At 32.1% G+C, this 27,582-nt stretch overlaps 1 protein-coding gene across 7 annotated transcripts in view; it reads left to right on the plus strand.

The window, feature by feature from the left end:
* Window positions 1-27,582, plus strand: part of LOC106692462 (caspase-14) — a 106,009-nt gene that overhangs the window by 61,426 nt on the left and 17,001 nt on the right. For 4 of the 7 annotated variants that reach the window (XR_001344966.2, XR_001344967.2, XM_014438417.2 and 1 more), the window contains exons 1-6: window positions 24,960-25,107; window positions 25,291-25,444; window positions 25,566-25,707; window positions 26,422-26,558; window positions 26,920-26,992; window positions 27,079-27,252. Coding sequence is in view for 2 of the 7 variants with exons in the window: in XM_014438417.2 (XP_014293903.1) it covers window positions 25,440-25,444; window positions 25,566-25,707; window positions 26,422-26,558; window positions 26,920-26,992; window positions 27,079-27,252 (531 nt within the window). In the remaining 5 variants the exon portion in view is untranslated. Of the gene's footprint in view, window positions 1-24,957; window positions 25,108-25,290; window positions 25,445-25,565; window positions 25,708-26,421; window positions 26,559-26,919; window positions 26,993-27,078; window positions 27,253-27,582 lie in introns of those variants that run through there. The other 3 variants (XR_001344969.3, XR_010843866.1, XR_001344968.2) reach the window with 2 other exon arrangements.

The raw sequence follows: 27,582 nt of genomic DNA on the forward strand, positions 1-27,582 counted from the left end.
AAATCGCAAGCGAATGCCACTTTTTAAAATATTACAAAACAAGGAAAAAAATTAAAATTAAAAGAGCAAATATACAGTGCATTCCAGCTTTTATTTTACACTTTTTTTCTTATTTCTACAAACGTAACCGCTCAAAGGATAATTGTTGGGCCATTTTTTTTAGCCTAATATTGGGTAGCGCAAAAAGTTTTTAGTCCAAAAAGGGTGCCATAGCAAAAAAGGATTGGGAACCGCTGTCATTGAACATACCTTAAAATGGTTTTAAATATTACTTTCTATCATCATAAATATTATCATTTATCATGAAAACGCATTTCTGGTGTTTCTAAAACGCTTACTGATTAAATAATTAATTTGATAAAGTAAAGAATTAAGTTCTTTTTTCATTGATAATTCCTAAAACGGTGCATCATAGGAAAACAGCTACAGTAAAAAAAATTACGCAGCATTAAAGCCTGCATCGAATGTGTACCATAACCTATTAATTCGGTTAAGTGGTAAATCATAAATCTAATACCAATTTTTTATTCAAATTTTGTCTAAAACTGAGGTATACTACATATGAATTAAAACTTGATAAGGAACCGCATTTGCTAAGCAGCTAATTAGTTTGATTAAGTAACAGATTAGAAAAATGCATTCCAAAAGGTCTTTCGCCTTTAAGTTCTAAACGAAGGATCTTGGTAAAAAAAAAGGTATAATATCACAAAATAAATACCATTAAATTAAGTATCGAATGAGTATCATAAAACAATAATTCGGTCAATCGATATGGTAAAACTATCTTTTCTGATTGTATACGGACTTGAACCGTTTAGCTATTGGATGGAGCCCAAAGAACAAACCGAAGCAGGTGGTTTACGACCATATCGTTTGTGCAAATGATTACGTCATGGTACTCATAAAACGCATAATTTAACGTTCTTTAATTTATTTTATTATAACATCTTCACTAGGATCTACCGTTTAGGATGTATAAAAGAAAAACTTAAAGAAGGACCTATTATAATAAAAAAATTTATTTCTTTATTTGATCAAAATGATTAGCTTCTTAGCAACCGACTGAAATGCATTATAAGAATTGTTTACAGTGTCCGCAGAGGTGGGTTTTCATAGGTGGCATGATAGCGGGGCTAACAAAAGAATGGGAGGGACCATTCCGGCTGGTGGAGGTGGTGGTGTGGTTAAGCTGCAGAGCCTGAAGTACTTCCCTCAGCGTCTACTAAGAGGACTGTGATTTGCCACCTTCTAGGTCTTGTTGGAGGGGCGATTTCCCTGAAGAGTGGGTTGGCACAAGCCTTCGGCCAATATACTCCGGCACAGAGGGAAGCTGGAGGCCTTGGTATATGACGGTATTTCTGGCCCTCTGTAGTGCAGTTCCACGGACAATTCGCCGGAGGACGGAGTTCTGGTAGGTCTGCAGCTTTTCGAGCGTGGGTTGGTAGAGATGGCGCAGCAGGGGTGCACCATAGAGCTGTGTCGGGCAGATTATTGCTTGCAGCTTCAGCCTTAGAGAGAGTTGTGGGGACTTGAGCAGATGATTGAGCCTGTAGGTCTTCAGGTGGGGCATCTTGAGTCTCTCCCGAACGTGACTGGAGAAGGTGAGGTGCCAATCCAGTGTGACGCCCAGGTAGAGAATGGAGGTGGAGATCCGCTGGTCAACTTCCTTGACTTTGAAGGTGGTAGGCAGTGGCTTCTTTCCTTTTTGGAACGACATCACGATGCCGTCCGTTTTTCCAGGGTTCACCCTAATCCCAATACTTTTAAGCGCATTAGTGATGGTGGCCGCAGCCTCTTAAGCGTGGGTTGGGGTTGTTTTGACATTGATGCTGGAAGCGTAGATGCCGATGTCGTCTGCGTAGGCTGCCACCACTGCCTTTGGGTGTTCAATCGCTATTATCGGTGCCGTGAAGACAACAAAGAGTATGGGACCGTACCGATCCCTGAGGTACTCCACAGGTGGTGGGGACTGGAGAGAAGAGGCTCTCGCCAACCCATACAAGGAGAGATCTTCCGCCGAGGTAGCTTCCGACGAGTCGGCATAGGGCGACGGGAAACTTGAATTCCTCCAGTCGGCGATGTAGGAGCGGGTGGGAAACACTCTCGAAGGCTTGGCTGAAGTCTCGTGAGATGAAGGCCGTCGGGCTGTTTTTCTTCATCTGCCCTATGATGTGCACTTGAAGCTTCGCCAGGTGGTGCTCACAGGCAACTCCCCGTTGGAATCCGGTCTGCTGTGGAGGGATGACGCTTTCCTCTCTGCAGTGTTCCATCAGATGGTGGTTGATGAGCCGTTCAAACACCTTGCTCATGTGCGAGAGGAGACTGATCGGACGATAGTGCTCGGTCGAGTCTCCCTTCTTTCCCGGTTTGAGTAGAGGTACCATGATCGTTTGTTTCCATACAGTGGGAAAGTACGAGATCCGCATGCACGAGTTGAAGATGTTGAGTAGGCAGCATCTGCATCAGTACATACGGAATTCCGTCCAGTCCCTACGTGTTGTTCCCTTTGATGCATCGTAGTACAGACTCAGCTGGTTGAAGAAGAAACATAGAGGCTTCTCGTTGGGGCTCAGTGGTCCAGGTTGTGGATGAGGTGAACTGGCCGTCCGTTCAGCATCTCTCGCTGCATAGTTACGAGGATTGTTCGTTAACACTGCAACAAAGGGCACAGACCGGATTCTAATTAAACAAATCTGATCAGGAGATATCAAATAAAATGTTTGAAAAGTATTTCTTTATTTAAAACTAATATTTTGACCTTATAAGGTAGTATACAATTTAATCTGAATTTTACTAGTGTAGCTCAATAGATCAGACATACAGCTTTTCGACGGTTGTATTAACGTTGGAATTGGATAAGGTGTAGAGAAGTTATGAGCGATTATATCAACAATGGTCAGCTAAAGAAAAAAAAATCGTCCAAATGAATCTCGATGAAAAATTTCTAATTTTTAATTTTTTGTAAATGGGGTTTAAAGATTTCAGACGACGACAAACGAAAATGATTTGCTTTTTCAAAAAACAATTTTTATTTACCTACTTTACTGAAATACTCATTAACTTTTCTTTTTTTTATTTTTATTGAATAAAAATCATTAAATAGTATCAGCAATATTTTTTATTATTCTTCAGAAAGAGAAGAAAATAGCTTATAACCTTCCTTAAAAACTTCTGGCAATTTACAAGTTTCTTAGTTGTGAATTTTTCCGGAACCTTCCCCCACCAACTCAAATAGGGATGGAAAAAAATGAAACGTGTGAGCATGTCCGATTTGCTTGAGTCCCTTCTCAAAGGTAGGTACTGTTTTGACAGTTTGCAAACGGTTCCGAGCTTGATATTCGGCCCCTTGGAACAGAATTTTAACAGTCAGAGAAATACCGCCTGGCCTCCATGGAACGCCAAAACGGAACACCGCATGCTCCTGACGGTCCCACTGGTCCTCGGAACAAACCTCATATCTATTATGCAACTGTGATGGTTTTGGTAACCCTAGAAGCTTAGAATATAGTAAAACGAATTCCAGATTCCATTTCATCTACTTGAATATTCACTCGTATATATACGTATATATTTGAGATAATATTCAAGTACATGAAATGGAATTTGGAATTCGTTTAACTATTCCTAATTACGACGGATCATTGTATCGATTGGACTGAGCGGTAGGTACCAAATCAAGTTTTTAAATACCTAACATTTAAAAAAATTATCATGTGATTTTGTTTATAGTTATATAGTTAATTTTTCGAATTTTAATTTGTACAACGATTGAATTTGATAAGAGAGACTTTGTTTAATTGATAAAGGGGTCAAGATCACCGATTATCCATCTACAATGCATATCCTGTACAACAATAAAAATAAATGTGGTGCCTTGTGCGCATCACCCAACGTTCACTTACCTTCCTACATACGAGTACGTTCCCAAGTTTTGGGTAGCTTAGTGGGCTCGTGTTGAAGTAAACGCTATTTTTATGGTTTTCTAAAAATCGTAAGGCGAAAATTATGAAAAAAAAATGCTATCGGAAACACCGGGAGGTCTTGGCTTTTCTCGATTGAGTCGGATGTATCTATTCTTTTATTTTCTCCTTTAGTTATTAATAAAATTCTTTAATATTTTGAGCAGTACTAGTTATTTACTTTTTTTTAATAAACAAAATTATAGTTGCTTTAGAGGAAGGTTTTAGCTCAGTTAGACATTTAAATGACAATAGGATTCAACTAGTATTAGAGAACACTTAATTGCTTATTATTATAATGAGTTTAATCAAAATCGTTAATATATCGTAACAAATCAAACGGTGACAAGCTCAGTAGGGCAGTTTCGTGACGTCATTCTCCATTTAACAGACCTAGTAACAGACTCTCAGCCATGTTATTTGTTATATAGTTTTAACATACTAAAAGAAGGAAATATTTCTCTACTTAACACGCTTTAAAATGTTAAACTAAAGATTATGAATACCCCTATTATTTGGAGTTAGTAGACCTCATAAAGTGTACTTCCATCGTAAACCCAAATTCTAAATTTGACCCGATCCCAATCCTTTCACACATTATATATTCCATGTATAGATAAATGAATATAAAAATCTGGTGTGCACATCACCCAACTTTCACTTACCATCTTATTTTTAGATGAAATTATTTATTTTACGTTTTAAATCAGCTATTTATTTTGAGAAGAAGATGCTCGGGGATACAGTAAGCAAATAATCAAAAACTTATTTATTTGTGGCGACGTTTCGACCTGAATTTTAAGCCTTCATCAAGGATACTCCATCAGAGTTTCTGACAAAATTCAATTCATAGCTCAAGACTACCGTAGTAGACTAGTATAGTCAAAGAGCCAGCTCAAGGCTAGAGTCAAAGAGCTATTTATTTATTATTCAGGATAGCAATACTTTATCTTACTATACATTTCATCTATTAGTAAGTGAAAGTAAAATCTGACTATTATCGTAATAGCCATGGAGACACAAAGATATTTATTTCCCCCTCTACTTAATTAGTAAATTCTTTCATATTTTACATTTATTCATTGTGTATTATTGCTCAAAATGAGAGATGGATATCTTTTTGAAATGAAAAAATTTAAAGCTACTTAAAAATTCTACATTCATGCTGTCAGACTATTGGAATGAGGATAAGAAGTAGCTGTTATTAAAGACTTCTTGATTGTGCATTGGTATGACGTAATTAATAAAAATCTTTCTAGCCCCTTTTGATAAAAATTAGTGGTATAGAGTAGATATCTTAAATATATAATTTCAGTTTAGAACATTTGTTTTTTTTTAAATAACAAGCGAGACCTTGTTATTTGTAATCCAGGGGACCTCAAAATGTGCATGCCATTTATCCCTTTATCTGGAAGAAAAAGTAGTATAGAACAAAGAGAAACTCCATAAGCTTTTTATTTTATTACTCCGCTCCTAATTTGTTCAAGGAGGTCGGGTTTGCATCACTTCATGCAGTTTATATTGACCTAAGTCATTCCATGTTTTGTCTGGAATGGTGGAGTCATGTTGAAGCTATCGTAATTTTTGTTGTTTTCGAAAAAAATATCGGAGGTAAAAATTTTGAACAAAAAACTTATTGTTTTTCTGTTCCTATGAACATCAGTGCTTATGAATGTCTTGAGACGTGAAGACGAGTATCAACTTTGTTCCTGCCAAGAAAACAGTTATACAAGAGATAACCAAATCGGTCACATATTACTGAATAAGAAGAGGTCAAAGTCTTAAAGACCTAAGCCGTTTTCCACACTATGGCTAATTCAAAAATGCGCAAGTGTGTGGCTGGATTATTTGGATTGGCCAGTACCAGATGGCTTGAATTTATTGTAGATGAAAGTCTATTTTTTGGGCCACAAATCGAAGGGCGTTTCTGCTTCATACACACGTTTGTGCACAATTAGTATTGTTTTAGAAGTGACAACAGATGAATACGTATGCTCTTTGTGGTTTACTTTATAAAATCTACTTTAAGATTGTATATTTTAAAATTCTATCGATTAGGTATAATATTTTTTTTTTAAAGCTTGTCAATTAACAAAAGACAAAATATTTTTCGGTAGTTAAATTTATTGGTTACTAAATAATTCAAAAACACTATCCAAATTATAGTCTCAAAACATTTATTTCATTTACACGTCCAACGTTTCGGCCAATTCGGCCATCTTCAGGGACAATCTTAATTTACTATGAGACAACAAGGTTGTAATAAAAGTGTATAAAGAGTGGTAAAAGAGAAATAATTTGACTGTGATTTTTAATGTATTTTTGACATATTAGATATAAATGTTTTGACCTGGGCAGAATAGCCTGTATGGAGTTTTTTTTAAATGGTTAAATGATATGTCTCATAGTAAATTAAGATTGTCCCTGAAGATGGCCGAATTGGCCGAAACGTTGGACGTGTAAATGAAATAAATGTTTTGAGACTATAATTTGGATAGTGTTTTTGAATTATTTAGTAAAAAATTGCCAGTCTCAAGAAAGAAATTTAATGATTATAAATTTATTGGTTATGTTGAACTATTTACCTCCTACTTAGCTTATAATTTCATCTGCTTCCATTATATCTATCTTTATGATGTTTATTATCAAAATAAGGTAAATGTGAGGTATGTTATTGATTTACTCTGGAACACTCAAGCCTGTCGATACCGAAGTTTGTTACTTTCTTTGTTTTCCAAGCATTGGTTGGTATTTTGGATATGCAACAGGTGGGGTACGTCTTTAATCCTCTCAAGTTTCAAAGAAAATGAATTGCGGTCAGGCACATAGTTTCTACAAGGTGGTTTAGCTGACCATTCATTATAATACAAGAGCCCAAGAGCAGAAAAAAGGCAGTTATCTCACCCCAATTTTTGATTACTTTAATGAAAGCTGTGTATAATTAATAGTCAAAATTGATGAGTCTGCCAAGTATAGGTAGGGGGAATAAAAAATGGCGGGTGTTTCAAAGCGATAAAAAAAAACTAATTTTTCATTCGGAGCTCTCTATCTTAAAAAGTAGGAATAACACAAGAAAACCTAAGAGACCGTCATTTAAAGAAGAGTAAATTTGCTAAAATATGAGCCCTAATAAAGTTATTTACGTTAAATAGTTTTAGAGATATGGCTTTTTAAAAATCAACAGTTCATAAAAATGTTGTATGGGACGTACTGAAAGATCAGTAGTTGGAGAATTTATTTTGAAAAATTTATATCTCAAAACCATTTGACGTACAGATGTCTATTAGCACTCAAGTTAAAGTTAGTTTAATGACCAATAATGTAGTTTATGATGTTTATCTTCGTGGGAATAATAGTTTACATGAAATTTGGTAAAATATATTGATTTATAATTGTTCGGACTAATTTTCATTTGCCGAATTCATATTTATATGTGAAATAAATATCATTCATATATAATAAAAACTGCTACCTTTACGAAGATAATTATCATCATGAAAGCTACTATTCCTACAAAGGTAAAGGTTATAAACTTTTTGATAGTCCGTTAAACTAGCTTTAATTTGAGTGCTAATAGACATCTGTACGTCACATAGTTCCTAAAATATAGAATTCTCAAGATAAATTAACTAACTAATCTTTCAGTAGATTTTTAAGAAATTTTGCTTTTTAAAAAGCTATATCTCGAGAACTATTGGACTTAAATAGCTCTTTTAGGGCTAATATTTCAGCAAATTTACACTTCTTTCAATAATGTTCTCTTAGGTTTTCTAGTGTTGTTGGTAGTTTTTAAGATATAGAACTCCGAATGAAAAATTAGTGTTTTTTTAAGGTTTTGAAATAGCCGTCATTTTTTATCCCCCTACCTATACTTGCCAGACTCATCAATTTTGACTAGTAATCATACCTGGTTTTCATTAGAGTAATCAAAAATTGGGGTAAGATAACTGCCATTTTTTCTTCCCGGCTCTTGCACTAGATTGATGAAAGTTTAGTAAACCAAATGGCGGCTAAATGACAAAAATGGTGGACCAGAAAATAAGTGGAGTCGAGAAACCTCATCTTGGTGTAGATTAATGAATTCTTCCTCCTGAATATTCACACCTTAGAGTACGTATTTATTCGTAATCACACATACCAACGTAAATACATTTGCATTCAAAGCTAAGGGCATAAATATATATTTATATAAATACATCCATTTAAAATAATTGTTATGAATACGAATACGTCCATTCCTAGGTGTCTGAATCGTGTAACTCACAACTTAGAAGAAAATCCCCCATGGTTGAGAATACACTACACTGTATGACGATAATAGGAGCTAATATAGGAATGAATAACAGCTAATTTAATAAACATAATTCTATTTTCAATTCATGTTAAAGTCATTATTTCAACTATATTAATAAACATTTATTAGAAACTAACATTTCTTCACAGTACTTGATAGTCTACTTCAGAACTTGAATTAATTCGGTTGGACAAAGAAGTTGGATTATAAAGCGCAATGACGCAACTTGGGCTCTTTGCCGAACGCAATGACTCAAGTCCAGATGAAGACCTGCAACGAGGGTCGAAACGTTTCCACCACAGGGACTGACTTATTCCTAAATTCTTCACGATCAACTAGTAATGTACCTCTAGCAATAAGCTTGTTAATAAGAAATTTTATTCTTTCTGATTAAATCTGTTATACTATTCTATCAATTATTATACTCCATGTTGAGCACATCAAGTGGCTCAAATTCAGAATTGTCGTAAATAACTATTTATTTACTTAAAATATATATTTTAAGTGATTATATTTTCAAGATTTCAATATGTGTAAACAAATTTTAAATTGGTTTTAATTCGTTAAATCAACAAGCACATAAAAGAGACCCCATTTTAAACATGCCACGAGGAACATATAAAGAAATACACTCATGTGATGATGGAAAATTATAAAAAAGTTAAAATTATAATACTTCATAATAATTATCATATTCTAGATTATTGGCAATATTATAGTCCGAATAGAATAAAATAAATTATTTGAATTGTTCTTAATCCTTCTTTCAGTAGAAATGTATAGAAAAAAAATCTGTGGTATAATAATTGTAACGTTATTGTATTTTTTTTTTAAATTACAAGGGTCATAATTGTTAACAAAATAAGGAGATAGACTAGGAGAAACCTATAATAAACACGGTGGGGTCAATAGTTCTATTTTACCAAAATATCTGTATATTTTAATATATATAAAATGTCGATATTTCAATATATCGATATTTTTTAATCACTTCAACAGTCCTACTGGTGCCTAAGTTCATTCCAACAGTAATGTTAGTAAAATTCATCAATAATTGTAGTTGTAGCTCTACAACAACAATTATAACTATCAGTCGATTGTTGACGTCCCACTTATTTTTGTCAAATATAACAAATGTAGTTAGTTGACAAATAGTAGTTGTGATACATTAAGGCAGTCTTTTATTTATTTTTTATTCATCTCACAGTTGAGTAACTTTGCATAAAATAATGGTTCTATTGTTGAGCGCTGCTTGAACTTGTCTAGAACATTCGAAATGCCCAGCTTCCGCTTATAGCGTGCGATAAGAAGTTATCAGAACATAGTCTTGCAATGTATAATGAAGCGAAATAATTATTCTTCAATTAAATCAATAACGATTATCAGACATGAATTAATCTATAAACATTTTTATTCATCCAACTATAGAAATCTCAAATTTATTTTAAATGTTCGCCTTCCTCTTTACCGAAGGAAAGAAATAGTATTCCTCATTTCAGCAGTTTCCATGATATTCACCAAGATAAGATCAGAAAATATAGATTTTTCATTGTTTGGAAAATAATGTTGCTTTTTGAAAAACTGTATCGTAGAGCTCATATTTAAAAAAAAAAATTCTACTTTAAATAATGTTATATGAAGCATTTTATTTTTGTGGTTTTCAGGATAAATTACCTATTTTAGATAAGGTAAAAATTGATCCATATTCTAACAGAAAATAACGTGCGATTGTTTTCTTTACTTGAAAGTACTCAAAAATTATTTTTTTCTAACTGCTGGAACATCCGCCATTTTTATTCTCCTTTACTATGGTTGACAGTCATCTATGTTGTCTCTAAACTGTATATAGTTTACATTAAGTAATAAAAAATTGGGGTGAAATAATTTTTTTTTTTCTTCTTAGGCTAATGGACTATTTCGCATGCGTAAACGTAATTTTCTCGCCACACACATATTTCAGTAATAGCTAGTCCGATTTGGCTGAAATTTGAATTAAATTTAAATTTGTTTAAATTGGCTCTGGTATCAATTTCGTCAGGTTCCATCGACTGCTTTTGCCTACACATGCGTAAACGTATTTTCCTTAGCATAGCTATATTTCAAAAAGCCTCTTTCGATTTCGGACAAATTTGGATATTAGCCTTGACATGGTTTGGTATAAATTTCAGCAAATTCCATCCCCTAATTTTGCTTACGCGTGCATAATAGTATCTTCCTCATGAATCCAAAAACTCATTGCTATGTTTCTATTTTTTCTCGTACCAAAGATTATATTTTAATTAACTCCTCAACCTTGGAAGCCATACTGACACATACATCTAGCAGACGTTTTTTCATATTTAATATAAGAAATGAGTATGGATAATTTTCATTGAATTACTAAACCCGAAAAGGTCCATAATAGTTTTTTTTTCATTTAACATCTCATTATTGTTATAAATTAAAACTAAAAATATAAAAAATCTTTAGAAGTGTACTCAGATGCAATTAGCCAAGTTTCATTTTTACATATTTGGTGATGAATGCGGAATTTGGACTATTTCAGTAAAATAAAAATATAAAAAAATAGCAATAATAAATTAAAATGAAACAATGACGACAATATTCCGGATTCATATTCATTCTATTAGTAATGTAACAATATTACTAACGCTACCTATAATAATTCACTTCATTTTTTCATTTTCTGTAATTCCATTGCTCCTTCCTAACAACAAGGAACAAAACATTTTTGCCTCAAAAGCAAATATTCGACAAGACGTCCTAAAAAGTTATATTAGACTTGTGACGAATCATGGAATTTGCCATAAATAACTGCACACAATAGGCTCAACTGAAACTTTTCAATATTAAAATTGTAGTGGTAACGAAATCCTTAAACATATTATACTTGTCAGACAGAAAAAACAATGAGAAATATTGTTCAAAGATCTAAAAACAAATCAAAATATTATTTATGATAGTATATTAAAACTAACAAACTATGCAAAAATATGTAACATCCAACATATATGAGTAACAGAAATAGTTATTAGTAGTATAATATATTAGTAGATCACATAAATTTAATTCACTAAATAAAAGTAGTAACAAATAGAATATAGTTAATTAACAAATAGAATAAATACTAAAATATAGGATACACGCATGAAGAAGAATAAAAAAAAAAAAAAAAGTACCACGAAATGTTTTTAGATTACGGGAATATTGCAATGAGAAAAGATAGGAAATATAAGCACTATCAATAATATTAACTCTGTAGAAAATGTCGTTCTTGAGATAAATTAATCAATAAGTCAGCGAGTGATGCTAATGGCGTCATTATGACACTGTACCTACGATTTGTATGGCCGGTTTTATTATTTATATAAATGAAATTCCGGTTAATGATATCTTTGAAATATCTGTGTCATACATTCAAGTTTTACTAATATAAATAATTGGTATTTCCATGGCGTCAGAAACCTTGAGATATCCTCTATAGTGACATCTACTCGTAGTAATGAGTCAGGATCACGTAGTTTATTGTATTCACTGCATTGATGTACATATTGAAACAATATACTTATTTTTATACAACTAGCGCAAATTCTTATCTCCTATGAATTCCTTACTGATAAAAAAAAATTTAAAACATCTTATGAAAATCATGTTAACAATCACCTGTTATAATTTATCATGTTTTTATTAAAGACCCATTATTTTAAAATATACTTATACGAGTATATAGATAATAAAGTTATTCTTTGTAAAGTATTAAGTAGTTACTGTCATTAAGTACCAAACTTAAATTACTCGATAGAGAGAAATTCTTTATTTAGCCATGCTGCCCAAACACATTTGATTGCTATAAAACACAGTATACCAATCAATCCAAGACCAGGCATATATACTCTATAAATTCTTAAATAATAATAGGAGATCAGTATTAAAAAAAGCAAAACTAATATATAGATTTAAAAAACAAAAAGTTAGTTAGAAGAAATAATTAAATGAATAAATAAGTTAAAACACAAATAAACAGTTTTAAAAAAATTTAATTTAGTAAACCATCTCATATTTTCTTTTAACTATCTTATTACCCCATTTTGCCATGGGAAGTGTAGTTAAATGTTTTGAGATAAAAATGTAAAAATTATTAGAGTGTATCACAATAGACTAATGCACATTATGCAAATAGTTTTGAATAGAGTTTTAACATCTTTAGGTAATTGTAATGATAGCCTTGAGTAGACCGATCTCACAAGTTGACCTTGTTTTTATCGCCTAGTTCGCTTCCCTAATGTGTTGGAACCTTATAATCAATTTATTTATTGATAGATATTACAATCTGCCACACAGTTGTGGGCAATAGGTAATAATGATGAACGATCACATTCACACTAAGACAAAATAAAATAAGAATAAAACAAATAAATGAATGGGAAAAAAATCCCTCTTAAAATATATACAAACAGAAGAATAAACAAAATGAACATAATCAAACTATGTGTATGAAAAAATAAATAAATAAAATAATATAATCTGTAGTCACATTTACACCCTTATATACAATATTTACACAATCGACCTGACATTGAGTCCACGTGTGAGGGGTAGAGCAGAGCTCAAAAGATCCCAGCGCACCCCTCTCGCCGCATCACTGGTAATGAGCCAGTGGAGGCTGAGCAAGTGTGCTAAAACCGCAAACACTCAACTTGAGTGGAGAATCTGACCATTGCCAGAATTCCAATTGTCCGTTTTTATTTACAATAGGTCTCTTGGCCACTGCCGTTACAACCTTCTAGGCGGGCTGTAGGGATGGGTGGAACTAGATAAGGTTTGAACCAAAGGATTTGGATGATTGGAAAGGTTTATTTGGAATTTTGAGAATTTGGTTGGTATGAGGATAATCATTATTAATGTAGTAATTCTCGCCATCGTGGATTCAGAACTAAGGAGGTTTCGTCCAGCCACCTACACATGTAAATTTAATTAAACATTTGCACGATCTTGATGTATTAAAGAGAACCATTTTTGAGCCTCTGTTAGCACCTCAAGTGGTAAATCCATTCCGCTCGTTCCTGCCTTCGTTGACATCATGATCAACCCATTCTTTGATATAATTGGTGTTAACTCTACACATTCTAGATAGTACAGCTGCTTTAGTTCGGTCGCCAATTCCTGACCACCAGGAACGTGCGGCCACCCACAGTTGACCTAATGTTATTATTGTTTGAAATCCCAATATCTATAATCTTAGCTTTCTTTTCTTTCCTGTTTATGAGGAGTATGTTTGGTTTGTTGCGATGCACTGTGTGGTCAGTAATAATAGATTCGTCCCAATATATCTTGATGGGCTCCTTTTGAAGTATCCTACTTGGATTATACTCATAATATGACATCCTTGCATCCAATAGATTAAATTTCTTCGCTAAGGCCTGATGGAAAAATTTTTGACATTTATACTTCTGGAGGTTCTCTATATTCGCTAGCGCTGCACATCCACCGGTAAAATGCTGTATTAATCTAACGCCACTGAACATAACCGACATTTGTCGCTTGTAGTATCCTTTATAAAATGTGTTGTGTATGATGAAGCACCAATAACCTCGTCTTGAAAGGCAACTACAAACTCTGGATAATAGTGTTCCAAATTGAAACCATTCGACTGATCTTTCTTTGTCTGCTGGATGGAGGTTGGCACTAGAACCAGGGAATTCAGGGAATTACTTTTCCATTTTGCTAGTCGCTTTTTATTTTGTATACAATAGCAAATTAATCAAATTTGTTCAAAATCAGTTCGATTAGACCATAATCTATAATTTGCGATTTTTGAAAGAAAATATTGACGTAGGGCTAACTACTGCTTGCTGCACGCTTTTTTGATATTTAGCAGTCCTCGTCTTCCTTCTTTTCTGGATAAAGTTGGGCCCAACTGAAGCACTGGATAAAGTCCAAATGACATGCTAATGTCATTAGTAAAGGATGATACAATTTCAATTATACTCTGTGATTGTGGTTTGCTTTTCGCATATAGCTTGAGATCATCCATGTACCAGTTGTGGCTGACTGTGATTGCCTCGTCCTTGAAATTGAATTTGTAGCCCACCTTGTTCCTTCGAAGTATCCAACTTAATGGGAACAGTGCTATAAAAAGCCACAATGGGATAAGACAATTAGTATATACCCCTCATAAATTGTATATCGTTATCACAACGGGTCACTCCTATTTTCAGCATAGTCACCCTGCCTAGCATCAAATATGAAAGAATTTTGCTTTCTTTCAGTTGAATTTTATAGATATCCAATATTTTGAGATATCTATTGTGCGGTACAAAATCTAGAGAAAGGTGAAAAACGTCTAAATAAAAGTTAGGACTGAAACAAGTTTGACTGTGATATTGATTGTATTACAATTTAGCATATAATTTAAGAATATAATTTAGCTTTTAGTAAACTGTTTTATTTTGGACTGGTACAAGTTGATCTTAATTTGTCGCCAACCCGTTGGGTACTATTTCTTTTATTTTTCAACATTGTTTAAACAGAAGATTTGAAAAAAGGCGCCCTCACACTATAAAAGCCGCTTTCATCCACATAAAAGTCCCCTTGGGTGAATGTACTCTTTTTCATTTCTAGTCCGGATCTTCGTGCCCAGTGATGCCTCGAAGAACCATCTTCACTTCTACAACGTCAAAATTATAAATTCACATGTTTTTTTGGCTAACCCTGTAATCACCATAGATTTAGTATTTCTCTCTTGTTCACCTACCCTAATTCTCAAGTAAAATTGTCAAAAAATTCATTTTTTTTATCACCTTCAAGTATTTCAATTAAAATACAGTCCACTAACATTAACCCAACCAGCATTTTAAGTGAGGTAGTACCTGGCATTCAGTTGAAGGTGCACTCCATACAATCACCTTATCTTTATTTCGGGTTTTTTTCTAATGAAAATTGTGTAAATCTAAAGTAAGAGTAATTGCCGACGAAAGTCAAAACAGCATACAAGCTTGTGGATATCGGCCGACGCTTGTTGCTTCCTTTGTTTACTAAGCGTGTAAGACCTACTAGTAACGTTTAGTAAATAGACCTCTCACCGACTGATTTTATTTTATCTAAACCTGAACCACTAGTATTGAAACCTCTCGTCACTTGACCAACAGAATTCTCCATCTATCTTAGTCTTACTGGATTTAATTTATATATTTTAATATAATTCTTGTTCTTTTCGACCCTAAATGATGAGTTTACTGGTACAATACAAAAACTTCGAAATGGCTGCTACACTAATTTGACATGCTGATCACCTTTGTCTCTATTTTCGGTCAAATTACCCTTTTCAAAACCTGACATTTTACGTAATACGTTGTTTTTACTATTACATAAGTTGGTAGGTAAAAATCATAATTTTTTTGAAAGAATCATGAAAAACTTTACCTTTCATTTTTTTATTAAGTATAGTTTCTTAAATGATTGATAATTGGACGATATTCAGAAGAAATGAACGAATTTACAAATAAAACTAAATATCATCGCCTTGGTGGTAAAAGAGATCAACGGTTTTTTTTTTTTAAGTTGACAGAAAAATAATAATACAGCAAATTATAGGGCCTTTTAACATTTCCTAATACTAACATCTCAACGGTTCTGTTTTTTCTCTTTTTATAGTCAGAGCATATGATAGACGAGCAGACGGTAAGAGCATGCGAGTGTAGTGTTGAATTTTTTTGCATAATATGCAGTGAAATTTAGCGAACAATAATAAAACAATAACTTATATTTTGCGAATTTGAGGAATTATTCCTTTTTGGCCGAATGTGATCTAATTATGATTCAAATAACAAACAATGACCTTGTAGTGAATGTCAGAATAGTTTTCGGTATGCAACACACAGTTTGGAGTTATTCGCTTTCTGCTGTATTCTAATATTCTTTTGAATTATCTTTCTCACTAACCGTAAAAAACTAAAACCAATTTTTTTGTACGACTCATGGAATTTTCCACATAGTTTATTAAATCGAAGGGAAATTTATTTTTATAATGTATATGAATTTATGTATGTATGTAGGGCCGTCTTTTTAGGGACATTCAAAATTACAGGTGGAGCCCATCAAATTGTTTTCCGAACTACTTCAGGCAGTCGAAAGACACATTTTACAACAATCTTAATTGAAATCATTAATTTTTTAATATTAAAAAGGTGACAAGGGAAATGCTTTATTCGGAAATGCTGCCCAATTATATCGCGTTGCTTGAACATACAGTATCCATGATTGGATATATAAAAACTAGTATATATTAACAAAGATAAAAATTAATTTCTATTTTATTCTTTTATCAAAACGTAATTCCCTATAACCTTGATACAATATGTTTTTTTTTAAACAATTTTATTTTATTTATATATATTTTTTTCCTCCTCACACAGTTATGTTACATTTTCCTTATTCACTCTCCCATACCTCCCTTCTCCAGTAATCCGCAATACATGTTTAATTCATCACACAAATTCAATGGAAATTAAAAAAAAAAAATTATCAATAAATAGAAATATAGAAATAAATCAAAAAAAAATTAGCCACAGCAGTAGAACAATTAATAAATATCTGTATTATATAAAAAAGATTTTAGTGATCACCCTGTAATATTTTATTTTATATAGGATCATCATGTAAGGTTTTATTTTACATACGAGGTGAATAATAAAAATGGGTCGTAAAAAATTGGGCTTAACTGATGAAGATCGCATTTTGCAAAAAAAAAAAAAAAGAACAAATAAAATAAGGTGCAATTAAGACATGAATTCTTAAAAACTAGAACAGTTGGAAACTTACATCCTGAACAATTAGAAAAACTTCGAACTATACGGCGAGTAGAATTGAATAAACAGTTCCCAGGAGCCAGTGGATAGCAAGAAGTTGGATGGTTCCATCTGTCGCAAATGCATCAGAGGGTCTGAAACACCAGCCCATGTGCTGGGAAAATGCCCCAACAACTACCTCCTTATAAAACGCCGGCACCACAGAGTCAAAGAAGAATTGATAAAGCTCCTTGGAAAAAAAAGACTTCACCTGCTTCGACGAGGTTTATTATGTTGTTACGGAAAACCGGAGACACGGCCCTGGTCTTGGATCCGACGGTGAGGTTTGAGACCTCGATCAGCTGGATGGAGTGGAAAGGGAAGAAAAGAAAATTTGTGGAAAATACATCCCTTTCCTTAAAGAAAAATTCTGCAAGACCTTCGGAAGGAGAGAGTTCACCGTGAGAGAAATCTGGTTTGGATCTCCTGGAACAATATCAAATAAAACAAAGGGACCAAAGAAGACCTTGGTGTTAGCATTGGGGATATAGCCATCTTGGAAAATATTATTTTGGACTCCCTGGGGATCATACATCATCCATCACCTGAATGGGACTTACCTCTTACCTTATTCATTATGGTTTTTGTTTTTGTTTAGTTTTTTAACCTATTTATTTGTGTCAACTTATTTATTCATTTCTTTTAACTCATTTATATGTTGTTGTTTTTAAAATTTATGTATCAGTTTTTTTAAACTTATTTATTTGTTTAATTTTTTTAATTGATCTACTGCTGTAACTATTGTATCTGATTTATTTTTACATTGCTATTTAATGATAATTTTTTTTAATTTGGGTAAAGGATCATTAGAGAGGAGAGGGGAGAGTGAAAAAAGGGAGAATAACATATTGGATGAATAAATAAATTGTAATATGGCGTTGTGCAAGAAGAAGGGGGAGGAAAACAAATATAATAGGAAAAAATATTATTTAAAATATATTATATTTATTATATAAATGATTATCATAAAAGGAAATTGTAGAAAAAAAATTTGTTTTTTTATCATGTTAATATATGTTCAGACATGGATTGATGGGTACACTGTGTACTGTACCAACCCAATATATTTGTGCAGCAAGGCTGAATAACGTATTCCTCTCTTGTAAAATGGTGATCGGTCCGCCGGTAGGGAGGTTAAAAAAACTAATAAATAAATTTAAAAAACATAAAAAAGTTTAAAGAAAAGAATAAATAAGTTTTAAAAAACACACAAATTAATAAGTTAAAAAGCCAAACAAAAAAAGGATGAATAACATCAAATGTTCTCAGAACTAATTCACGTGGAGGAGATGCCCAGGGAGTCCTAAATAATAATTTTCGTCAAGATCGCTACATCCCTAATGCTAAAACCTAGGTATTCTAAGGAATTTCTTGTACTATTTTTTTTTAGTTGTTCTATAACCAGAGGTTAAAAAAATACTAGAGATATTTGTCTTAATTTTTTATAAGAAAAAATATGAAATATAGCTGCAAAATCGATTTTTTAAAAATACATTAGTTTTTATAGACATCAGCCGCACAATCTTGTATGATGTTATTCTACTTCTCGAATCAGTATAATCGTTAATACTGGTTCGATTTAGTTAATTTTGTTCTTATTATTTTAGCAAATTTGATTATCTATGATATTGTCATGTATATACAGTGCATACAATATGAATAGTCACTATATAATAACGCTCACTGTGGTTCAATATTAGTATTGTACTGAAACAATTCAGAATGACTGACCTATCAAAGTGTGGTAAAAGATTTTTTAGGAGTGAAACTGAGTTGATATTCATTTTTAGCATCTCAAGAAACCCTTTAATACGAATTTTCGAAAAAATAAGAAAATATTTTTTTAATATATTTAAGGGTTTCTGATGGCGCTGAAAACGAATATCATTTGGTTATCATAAAAAAAAAAAAGTTGAACTACTCTACTGAAATCCTCATTATGTTTTTTAAAAATTATTTAAGAGAATCAGTAATATTTTTTACTGTTATTCTCGAGAAAGAACAAATCGATTGGAATATAATAACCACGAAAAAATTTATACTTTTTGAGCTACGCACCAAAAATGTATACTTTTTGAGCTACGCACCAAAAATGTATACTTTTTGACCTACGCACCAAAAATGCTTAATTTTGATAATAACTTTTTTTTACCGAAAAGATCAGGCCAGCCTATAATCTTCCCGGGAAACTCCTAAACATGAAGTTTTTATAATATCTAACTAAAAAAAAAAATTACAAAATATGATTTTCTCGTTGCAGCCAACTCCAATTTTTGTATGCTCTATTTCTCTAGACACGATTTAACATTTTGCATATAGTATCTTTAATTTTTAAAATTATCACGTTTTGAAATGCATTGATTGAACACAGTTTTCATAGAAATTGGGTCTTGTAAGAACTCCAAATCCGTCGAATCGAGGTTGAATGTTAACGTTAAACCGGGATCAACGGTTAGTTAATGACTGTTCTGCTTACATTAATATACAGTATAGGGAAAGGAAAAATGTTTAAAGAACATATTTTTTCACCAATTGATTTGAGAAACAGCCGTCGAAGTTGAGTCATTGTTAACGTTTAGGAAAAAATAAAGCCGATGCCCTGACGCTCCTGTTATCAGTTCATTAGCATGCCGAAGGCCGACAGTCAGTCAGTTAACGCAACTCGAGAAATCCATGAAAGTATTTTCAAAAGAGTAGGCTTTTCATTCTAAAGGTACTTTGAAGAATGACAGGGAATATTTTTAACAAGTGATTAATGATTTCATAACACATAAAAGTTTCAGAAGAAAAATATTCCCAAGAAAAAAGAATCCGGTGCGCGCATCAGACAACTTTCACTTACTAGCCTTATTTAATATGAAATCAATCCTGGCTAGTTTCAGGACAGAAACTACGATCAACGATTCTGACTTTCTCTTTTTTAAATAATTTTTTTTTTACCTACTTTACTGAAAGCTACTTTATTTTTTATTTTTGTGATTTTGCATACATTTCAACTCACTTAATACAGTTGCCAATATATTGATGTTATACATCCCAAAATAAATTTATTAATACATTATTGCCCCACTATACCAAGATAAAGCACAGTATTGAAATAATTTAGTCCGATTGACTTAGAAAAGTGAGAAAATTTGTTTTTCTAGTGAAAAATGTTTATATTTGTTTTATGCACCTCCAAAAACCCTGAAAAAACAATTTTCGTGGTAATAAAACGCGTATTTTTATTTCAAAATTTTCACCTTACGGAACTTCGATATTTTTTGAGAAACCAAAAAAATTGCAATAACTTCGTTTAGTACCGTCTAAACAAACAGTGCAAAATGGTATAAACAGGACCTGTATAAACAAATTAGAACCGGAGGTATAAAATATACCTTTGAAAATTTTTCCTTTATTTTAAATTGTTTTTTCTCCTATCCAAAGGCATAAAATCTAAAAGACATTGATATGAACTGGAAGAGAGGAAATTCAACTTTCTAACAACAGATATAGTTATGTTGGATTTGGATACCTTTATGAGAAGTTATGAATTTATTTCGTGAAAGTGAGACAGCGGCTGAAAAAAATATCCTCCGAAAATTGAGCCCAAAATTTTTTTTTTTTTTAATAATATGGAAATTCGTATTTAAGAGTTTCAAAAGACACTAAAAAGGGATTTGACTTGATTTTGTCTAGACAAACGTTCGATGCAGAACAGAGGCGGTATAAAATAATATAAATTTATAAAATTATGTAAAATATATTTTTCTCGGTTCCTGGGGCGCATTGACATTGGTAAGAACCAAAGGAAAGATAGAAACCGGATTACTATTTTTACGACGAACTAGTGAAGGATGTGCAGGATCTTCTCATCATCTATATTTAAGAAGCGTGATCGACTAAAGTGCTCCAGCTACAGAGGGATCTCCCTCCTATCTGCCTGATACAAAGTCCTGTCAAACATCCTCTTCTTGCGTTTGCTGCACTATGCGGAGAGGGTACTCGGCCGATACCAGTGCGGAATCAGAAAATACAGGTCCGCGACTGATCAGATATTCTGCCTCAGGACGATTCTCGAGCGAGGAAGAGAATTCAAGATTAAAACTCACCACCTCTTCATCGATTTTAAAGCAGCTTATGATAGCATGAATAGGGAATAATTATATGAGGTTCTAAAGCATTTTAAGATCCCTAGCAAGGTCATAAACCTCGTGTGACTTACAATGAACAAGGTATGCTGCATGGTTCAGATCGGTGGAGAGCGATCGGAGGAATTCCCTCCAATAAAAGGATTACGCAAGGGAGATGCCTTAGCCTGCTTTCTCTTTGATCTTGCACTCGAGAAGGCAGTGAAAGATGCTGGGATACAGATCAATGGCAACATTTTTAATAGATCTATCTGTACAGCCCCATGCGTACGCGGATGATATAGATATCGTAGGACATCATAGCTTTCCTAGCTCTGGTGGGTCCTGCGAGAATACTTGGCTTGGAAGTCAATGCGGAAAAAACAAAATATATGGTTACGGAAGAGGTGCCTAGGCCTGGAGAGGAGGTGACCTTCGGGGTATTCCAATTTGAGAAGACTAAGGTTTTTGTATATCTTGGCTCATTGGTAACTCAAGAAAACGCACCTGAACAAGAAATTCGGCGTAGGATCATAGCGGCAAATCAGTGCTATTTTTCTTTGGCAAGACAGTTCTGGAGTAGAGCTCTTTCCAGAAAATCGAAGCTCTGCCTTTATAAGAGTGCGCCCAGTCTCTTGCTGTATGTTAGTGAGACTTAGACTACCTCCCGGGCTTGTGAACAGGAACTCCTAGTCTTTAAAAGAAGAATCCTCAGACGTTTATGTGTTGGTGTTCTCATCGGAAGAGAGTGGAAAAGGATGAAAAACCAGTAGCTGTATACTATGTTTAAGGAGCCCGATATAGTTCGAGTGATGAAAATAGCAAGATTGAGATGGGCAGTGAGGATCCACCAAGACAATTACTGATGGAGCTACTCCATGGTACCAGGAGAAGAGAAAGGCCAAAGCTGCGACGGGTTGATGGTGTTGCTGCTGATGCAAAAAATATGCAGGGGCTTCGGAATTGGATGGCGGCTGCAAGGGACCGAGACAATTAGTTGAAGCTGCTGGAGGAGGCCAGGATTCGACCCGGACTGTAGAGCCACACTAGTAGTAGTAGTAGTGTTCGTTAAAGAGAAATAATTTTAACTCTAAATATTTCAATTTCTTTCATGTTCGAGATGAAATCAATAATGATGAAGATATGAGTTTCTTTATCAGGAGTGATATGAAAAAGAATCAATAAATGAGGGAAAATGGAATAGCCATTTGCCTATTAGTCATTCGCTAAAGGTAATACGTAAGTACGAATATTGGTTGTAATGACAATTTTCTTACGTATTTATCTTATAATTGTAAATTAAGTAACAGTTTAAACAGATTTTCCTTTGTTTTGAACATATGGGCGTTCGAAGTTCCTTAATTGAAATTTGGATTGATTAGAAATAATTTTTTTTTTTTTATTTTGTTTTTGAAATCAGAGCGTTTTCTGAAATAAATCCTTATTCCCATAAATCCTTGACAATTTCGAGTAATTCAAATATTTATTTAAAATTTATAGGTCATCCTTTGTTAAGTACTGTGTTAATATTCCCACACTGAATGATATGACTCATAAGATCAGTAAATGTTATTTTATTATTTCAATGGAATTAAATATTTTAAGGGTAATAGATATCTCGCAAGTCCTAAAAAACAACAACGATAAAATAAAAATTGACATTTCATTCTAGAGGCATCTTTGAGGAATTTCCATAGTAAATGTGTATATATTTATATGCGTATCCTTCAGAACGATGGTTAAAACAAGATGTCTGTTGCATGATGTGTTGATTTTTTTTTTAATGATTTAAAAATCGTATTGCTTAAGCCTAAAATTTTTTTTAGACTTGTCATAGCTTAAGCGACAGTCGGTTAAGCACAAGGTATAATTATGAAATTTTTAGATGGCATTTCGTCGCTAAAAAAAAAACTTTATACTGTTAATGCTTCATTCTAGAGAGAACTTAAAATACTTCTCTGAGTATGACAATGGCAAAAAATGTGGTATTATCCTACAAAACGATCGCTAAGGCAGGATGTCTCTAGGATGATTAATTATTTTTTAAAGTATTAAAATCGTATTGCTAATATTTTGGATTTAAAGGGTTAAAAGTTAATACGGAGATTTCTTTTTTTGTCGTTCACTGATAATTAAAATAACACATATGAAAACTCCTATTCTTTTCTGACTTGGATCGACAATAATTCAAATATTTAATTGAGATTATATTACTTTAGTTCATGGCGAGTCCATATCCTGCTGAATAAAATCAAGGATATTGATTTCTAACAATTAAATATCATTTTAATCAATAATGTGGACAATATAATGATGATACCTTTTTGATTTTTTTCATTCTGAATGCCGAAATATATTACTTTATTTATAAATTATAAGTTTCCACTTTAGTTCAAAAAGTTTTTTTTCTATTTCATATTATTTTTTTCTTAGTCTGGAAGAAGTAGCTCTTTTGTACTTTTTTAAATTGATTTTAATTTGACATTCGAACGTTTCGTGCCATTTGCCATGCATCCCATCCAGTTCTAAAATAAAATAATGCACAACAGTTTAAAAAATAAAATCATTAAATTTCCTATAAATAAGTTCAAAATAATTACAATTTATTTTAATATAATTTACTATTTACTCAACTAGTTTATCTAAAATATATGTATTTACAAATTTCAAAAATGTTTTCATTTTTCATTGTTCAAAATTTGAATACTAATTTTTTTTTTTTCTCGTACCTTAGATTATAAGAAAGGAAAAAGTAGGTGTTAATTTAACTGTATATAGTTTTTACTAACGCATGAGAGTGAAATACCTTTCTTTTTTATCCTATTGGACTCTCCTTCCTTTTTTTCAATAAAAACTTATTTAAAAAAATATTCTGGGAGAACAGTTAATAGAAAAATTTGTATCCTAAGAAAAAAATAAAAATGAAAAGAAAATCGTTGAGAATATATAAACATATCAATGAAAATTTTATTACATGAAAATCTAAATTAAATTGTAACTGAAATTCATATGAAATAAAAATTAATAGTTATTTTCAGTGTCTATTAATAGTTATTGTAAAAAAAAAGTTTATTCACAAAATATAATATTTTAAGATAGTTTAACAATATTGATTTAGCATACTAGGTAATAAATTTACTAATTACTTTTGCTGAAAAAAAAAATATATATGGTGCAGTGCGTGCATCACCACGACTTTCACTTAGCACCCTACTTCAGGATGAGTCCAGCCATGTATCTTTCAAAACAGCTCTTTCTATTTTATGCAGAATGGCAATTAGTTTCAAATATTGGTAAGAGAAAACAAAATCTGATTATTGTCATAACAACCATGGGAATACGGACCCATTTATTTCCTCCTCTAGTGAATTGTCTAATTCTTTCATATTGGATGGTTAACGGAGCAAAAAATTGTATAACCTATAACCGAGCATTCTTCCAAGTGTCTTGGTGATTCATGTCAGTCTGTCATTTGAATGATGACTGCCATTCCGACTGACCGCGTAAATTTCTCCTTAATAAATAGTTATACATCCTTGGTCAGTAGTTAGTTATTTCTCATAATTCAGACTCAGCTTTTTAGTTATTTAAATTATTATATATATCTCGTAGGATGGAATAATTTTTTTAAAAAAGTATAATTTTAAAAATAGTGATGTTTTCATAATAATTGTAGAAAGTAATATAATTTTTGTGTTGAAGAAATTGGCAAGACTGAGTGGAGACTGAAGGCGGGAGGTAGAGCTCTTTGTTTTCAGTCGAGATCACTTGTTGGTCACTTACTGATAGTTCCTTCAAGGTTAGGAGTTGACCGGGTTAAACGACCGCTCTTCAATTTAGTCAAGTTTTTCTTTCAAATCTCTGTAACATTGGCCCGGCATTCTGGCTTTATAATTGATGTGAGGATAATATTTTGTAAAATAAAATTTTATTTTGTTACTTATTTCATGAAACTAATGATAATGAGATAAATCTTATTGATGATAATGGGATAAATCTGAAACTTTTACTATAAGATCTAATTTTTAATTACTGTTTGAATACATTTAAAATCCTAATTTTTGTTATTTCCATAATTACAGATTTTATAATCTGAATGCCTTGTCAAAATTTAAAACTAAACCATCAGTAAGTATGATTTGAAAAAATATACTTGGCAGTTTCGATTACTTTCTGTTTAAACAGTAAAACCAGTGTAAAAGTGCAGCTTTGAAACGATTAATAGTGAAAAATGAAGTGTGTATTTGTGCAATATAATATATTTTGAATAATTTTTTTTTTCCTTGACATTTATATCTGCATTAGTGTTAATATATCATATTTTGTCCTGTTTACAGATTTTTTTTATTTTTTGTAGGATGGAACAATCTCATAGAGAATCAATTTTGAAAAATATTGACTTTTTGATTCAAAATACCAGTGACGAAGCTTTTGAATATCTTTTGGAAAAGTTCAGTAGCAATCATGGGCTTAGTCCCTACATGTTACAGAAAATAAAAGTTAGTATTTTATTCTTGATTAATTTTTCTTATCTATTAAATAAGGGTTGTCCCTCACAATAGGTAAATTATTTTCTGGTACTTGTCTGAAGTAGACTCATAACATTCGTTTTAATATTTTTTTAATCTACACCAATGTACAGTACTATTATTGTTAATTATATATTTTTTGTATGATAGTGTGTGGTGAATAATTGTACAGAACCATTGAGAAGATATATAAATTTATGAGTTTGCTTAAGAAGTAATTTAAATAAAGTAAAAAATTGTTTACCAGATTTGCTTACCCCATTTAAAGAGTATTGTACAAAGGCTCACCATGCTGTTTTCTATTTCATTATAGTAATTAATTCTGGTCCATTGGAGATTGGTGTATTTGATCTTGTGAGTTTTATTTTAAAAAGTAATATGCAGTATTATTTAAAATGTTCATAGAATATTACCCATAGCATCCACCCATAGCAATATACCAACACTTCTATTACATTCTTACTTTAATTTTCTTATAATTTATCACAATTCCAACATAAACACACTTATTCTAGCATTGACTCTCAAGGATTCTTATTTTTTTCATACTGAGACATGAAATTTTATTGAAAAATCCTACAGTGGTTTTGCAAGTTTCAAGTATCCTATAACTCTGTTTAATTTATGTGAGTGATATGACATTTGCTCTGTACTAATTTAATCTTGATACTTATTTTTTTCCAGAAAGGAACTAGTCTTGAAAAGAAAAGGAAATTTTATGAAATGGTTCCTAAAAGGGGGCCTGACGCGTTTCGTAAATTATGTGAATGTTTGATTAGTGTTGGCCTGAAAAATCTAGCTGAGAAGTTGAGGGGATCAAGGTATTATCTTTAGTATAATGTATTTATTATTACAATGCATTTATATACATTCACTCTGCCCAGGGTTCATATTATGATAGGTAAGAATATACAAGCTATGTGTATGAAATCAGCGAAAGAAAAATAATAAGTTCAATATAGGAGACAAATTAATATTAATTTTATTTGTGGTGTATGTATGTGTTGTGTGGTATGAAGAGTAGGTACTTGGGGGTAGGTGACCAAAACTGATGATTCCTAGACTTTAATTTTATATTTATTGAATATAGGGTAAAAACTCCAATTGTTAGGCTAACTTATGATGAAAAGGAAATTATATCTGTTTTTATTACTAATAAAGTTCTTTTATATAAATTTGCAGGTTATTTTTAGATGGCTGTTTTCCTTCAAAATTAAATGGTTCTTCGCACAAGGTAGAAAACAATTATGAAGAGGTGATTCAAATGGCAGTTACTTAATGTTAACTTTTCTAAATATGTGATGAAATAAAAAAATTAACTTTTTTTTTACTTATTTTTAGCACTACGTAATACAATCAAACCCAAGAGGACATGTTTTAATAATTAATATTATGAACTACCTCTATAATCCATACCTACTCAGAGACGGTTCCGAAAGAGATGTAGCTTCCTTAGAGAAATTATGGAATAAATTGGGTTATAGAGTTACAACTCATCAAGATCTTACATGCGAAGTAAGATTTATATTATAATATTTTTTTATTATTATATAATTACCTATATATTTTGCTTACAACAGCCATATTCTGTTTAAAAACAAAACAGAAATAATTTACGTGTCTTTGAAATGAGCATCTGGAACGTTACAGGAGATGTATAGTTTTCAAATTGTTTTTTTCTTAGTCGATTGCAAAGGTGCAAGATTGAAAATAATTAACCAAAACTAGTTAATTATAAAAAATAATAATAACAATGTTAACTAACCACAAATCAAAATAAATATGTAATAATATAAATAATTAGTGGAAGATTATTGATTGACCGTGTGTATAGATGAATGGAAT

Source organism: Halyomorpha halys, unplaced genomic scaffold (genome assembly GCF_000696795.3).
Source record: "Halyomorpha halys isolate HHAL.00 unplaced genomic scaffold, Hhal_1.1 Scaffold58.1, whole genome shotgun sequence".
NCBI lineage: Eukaryota > Metazoa > Arthropoda > Insecta > Hemiptera > Pentatomidae > Halyomorpha > Halyomorpha halys.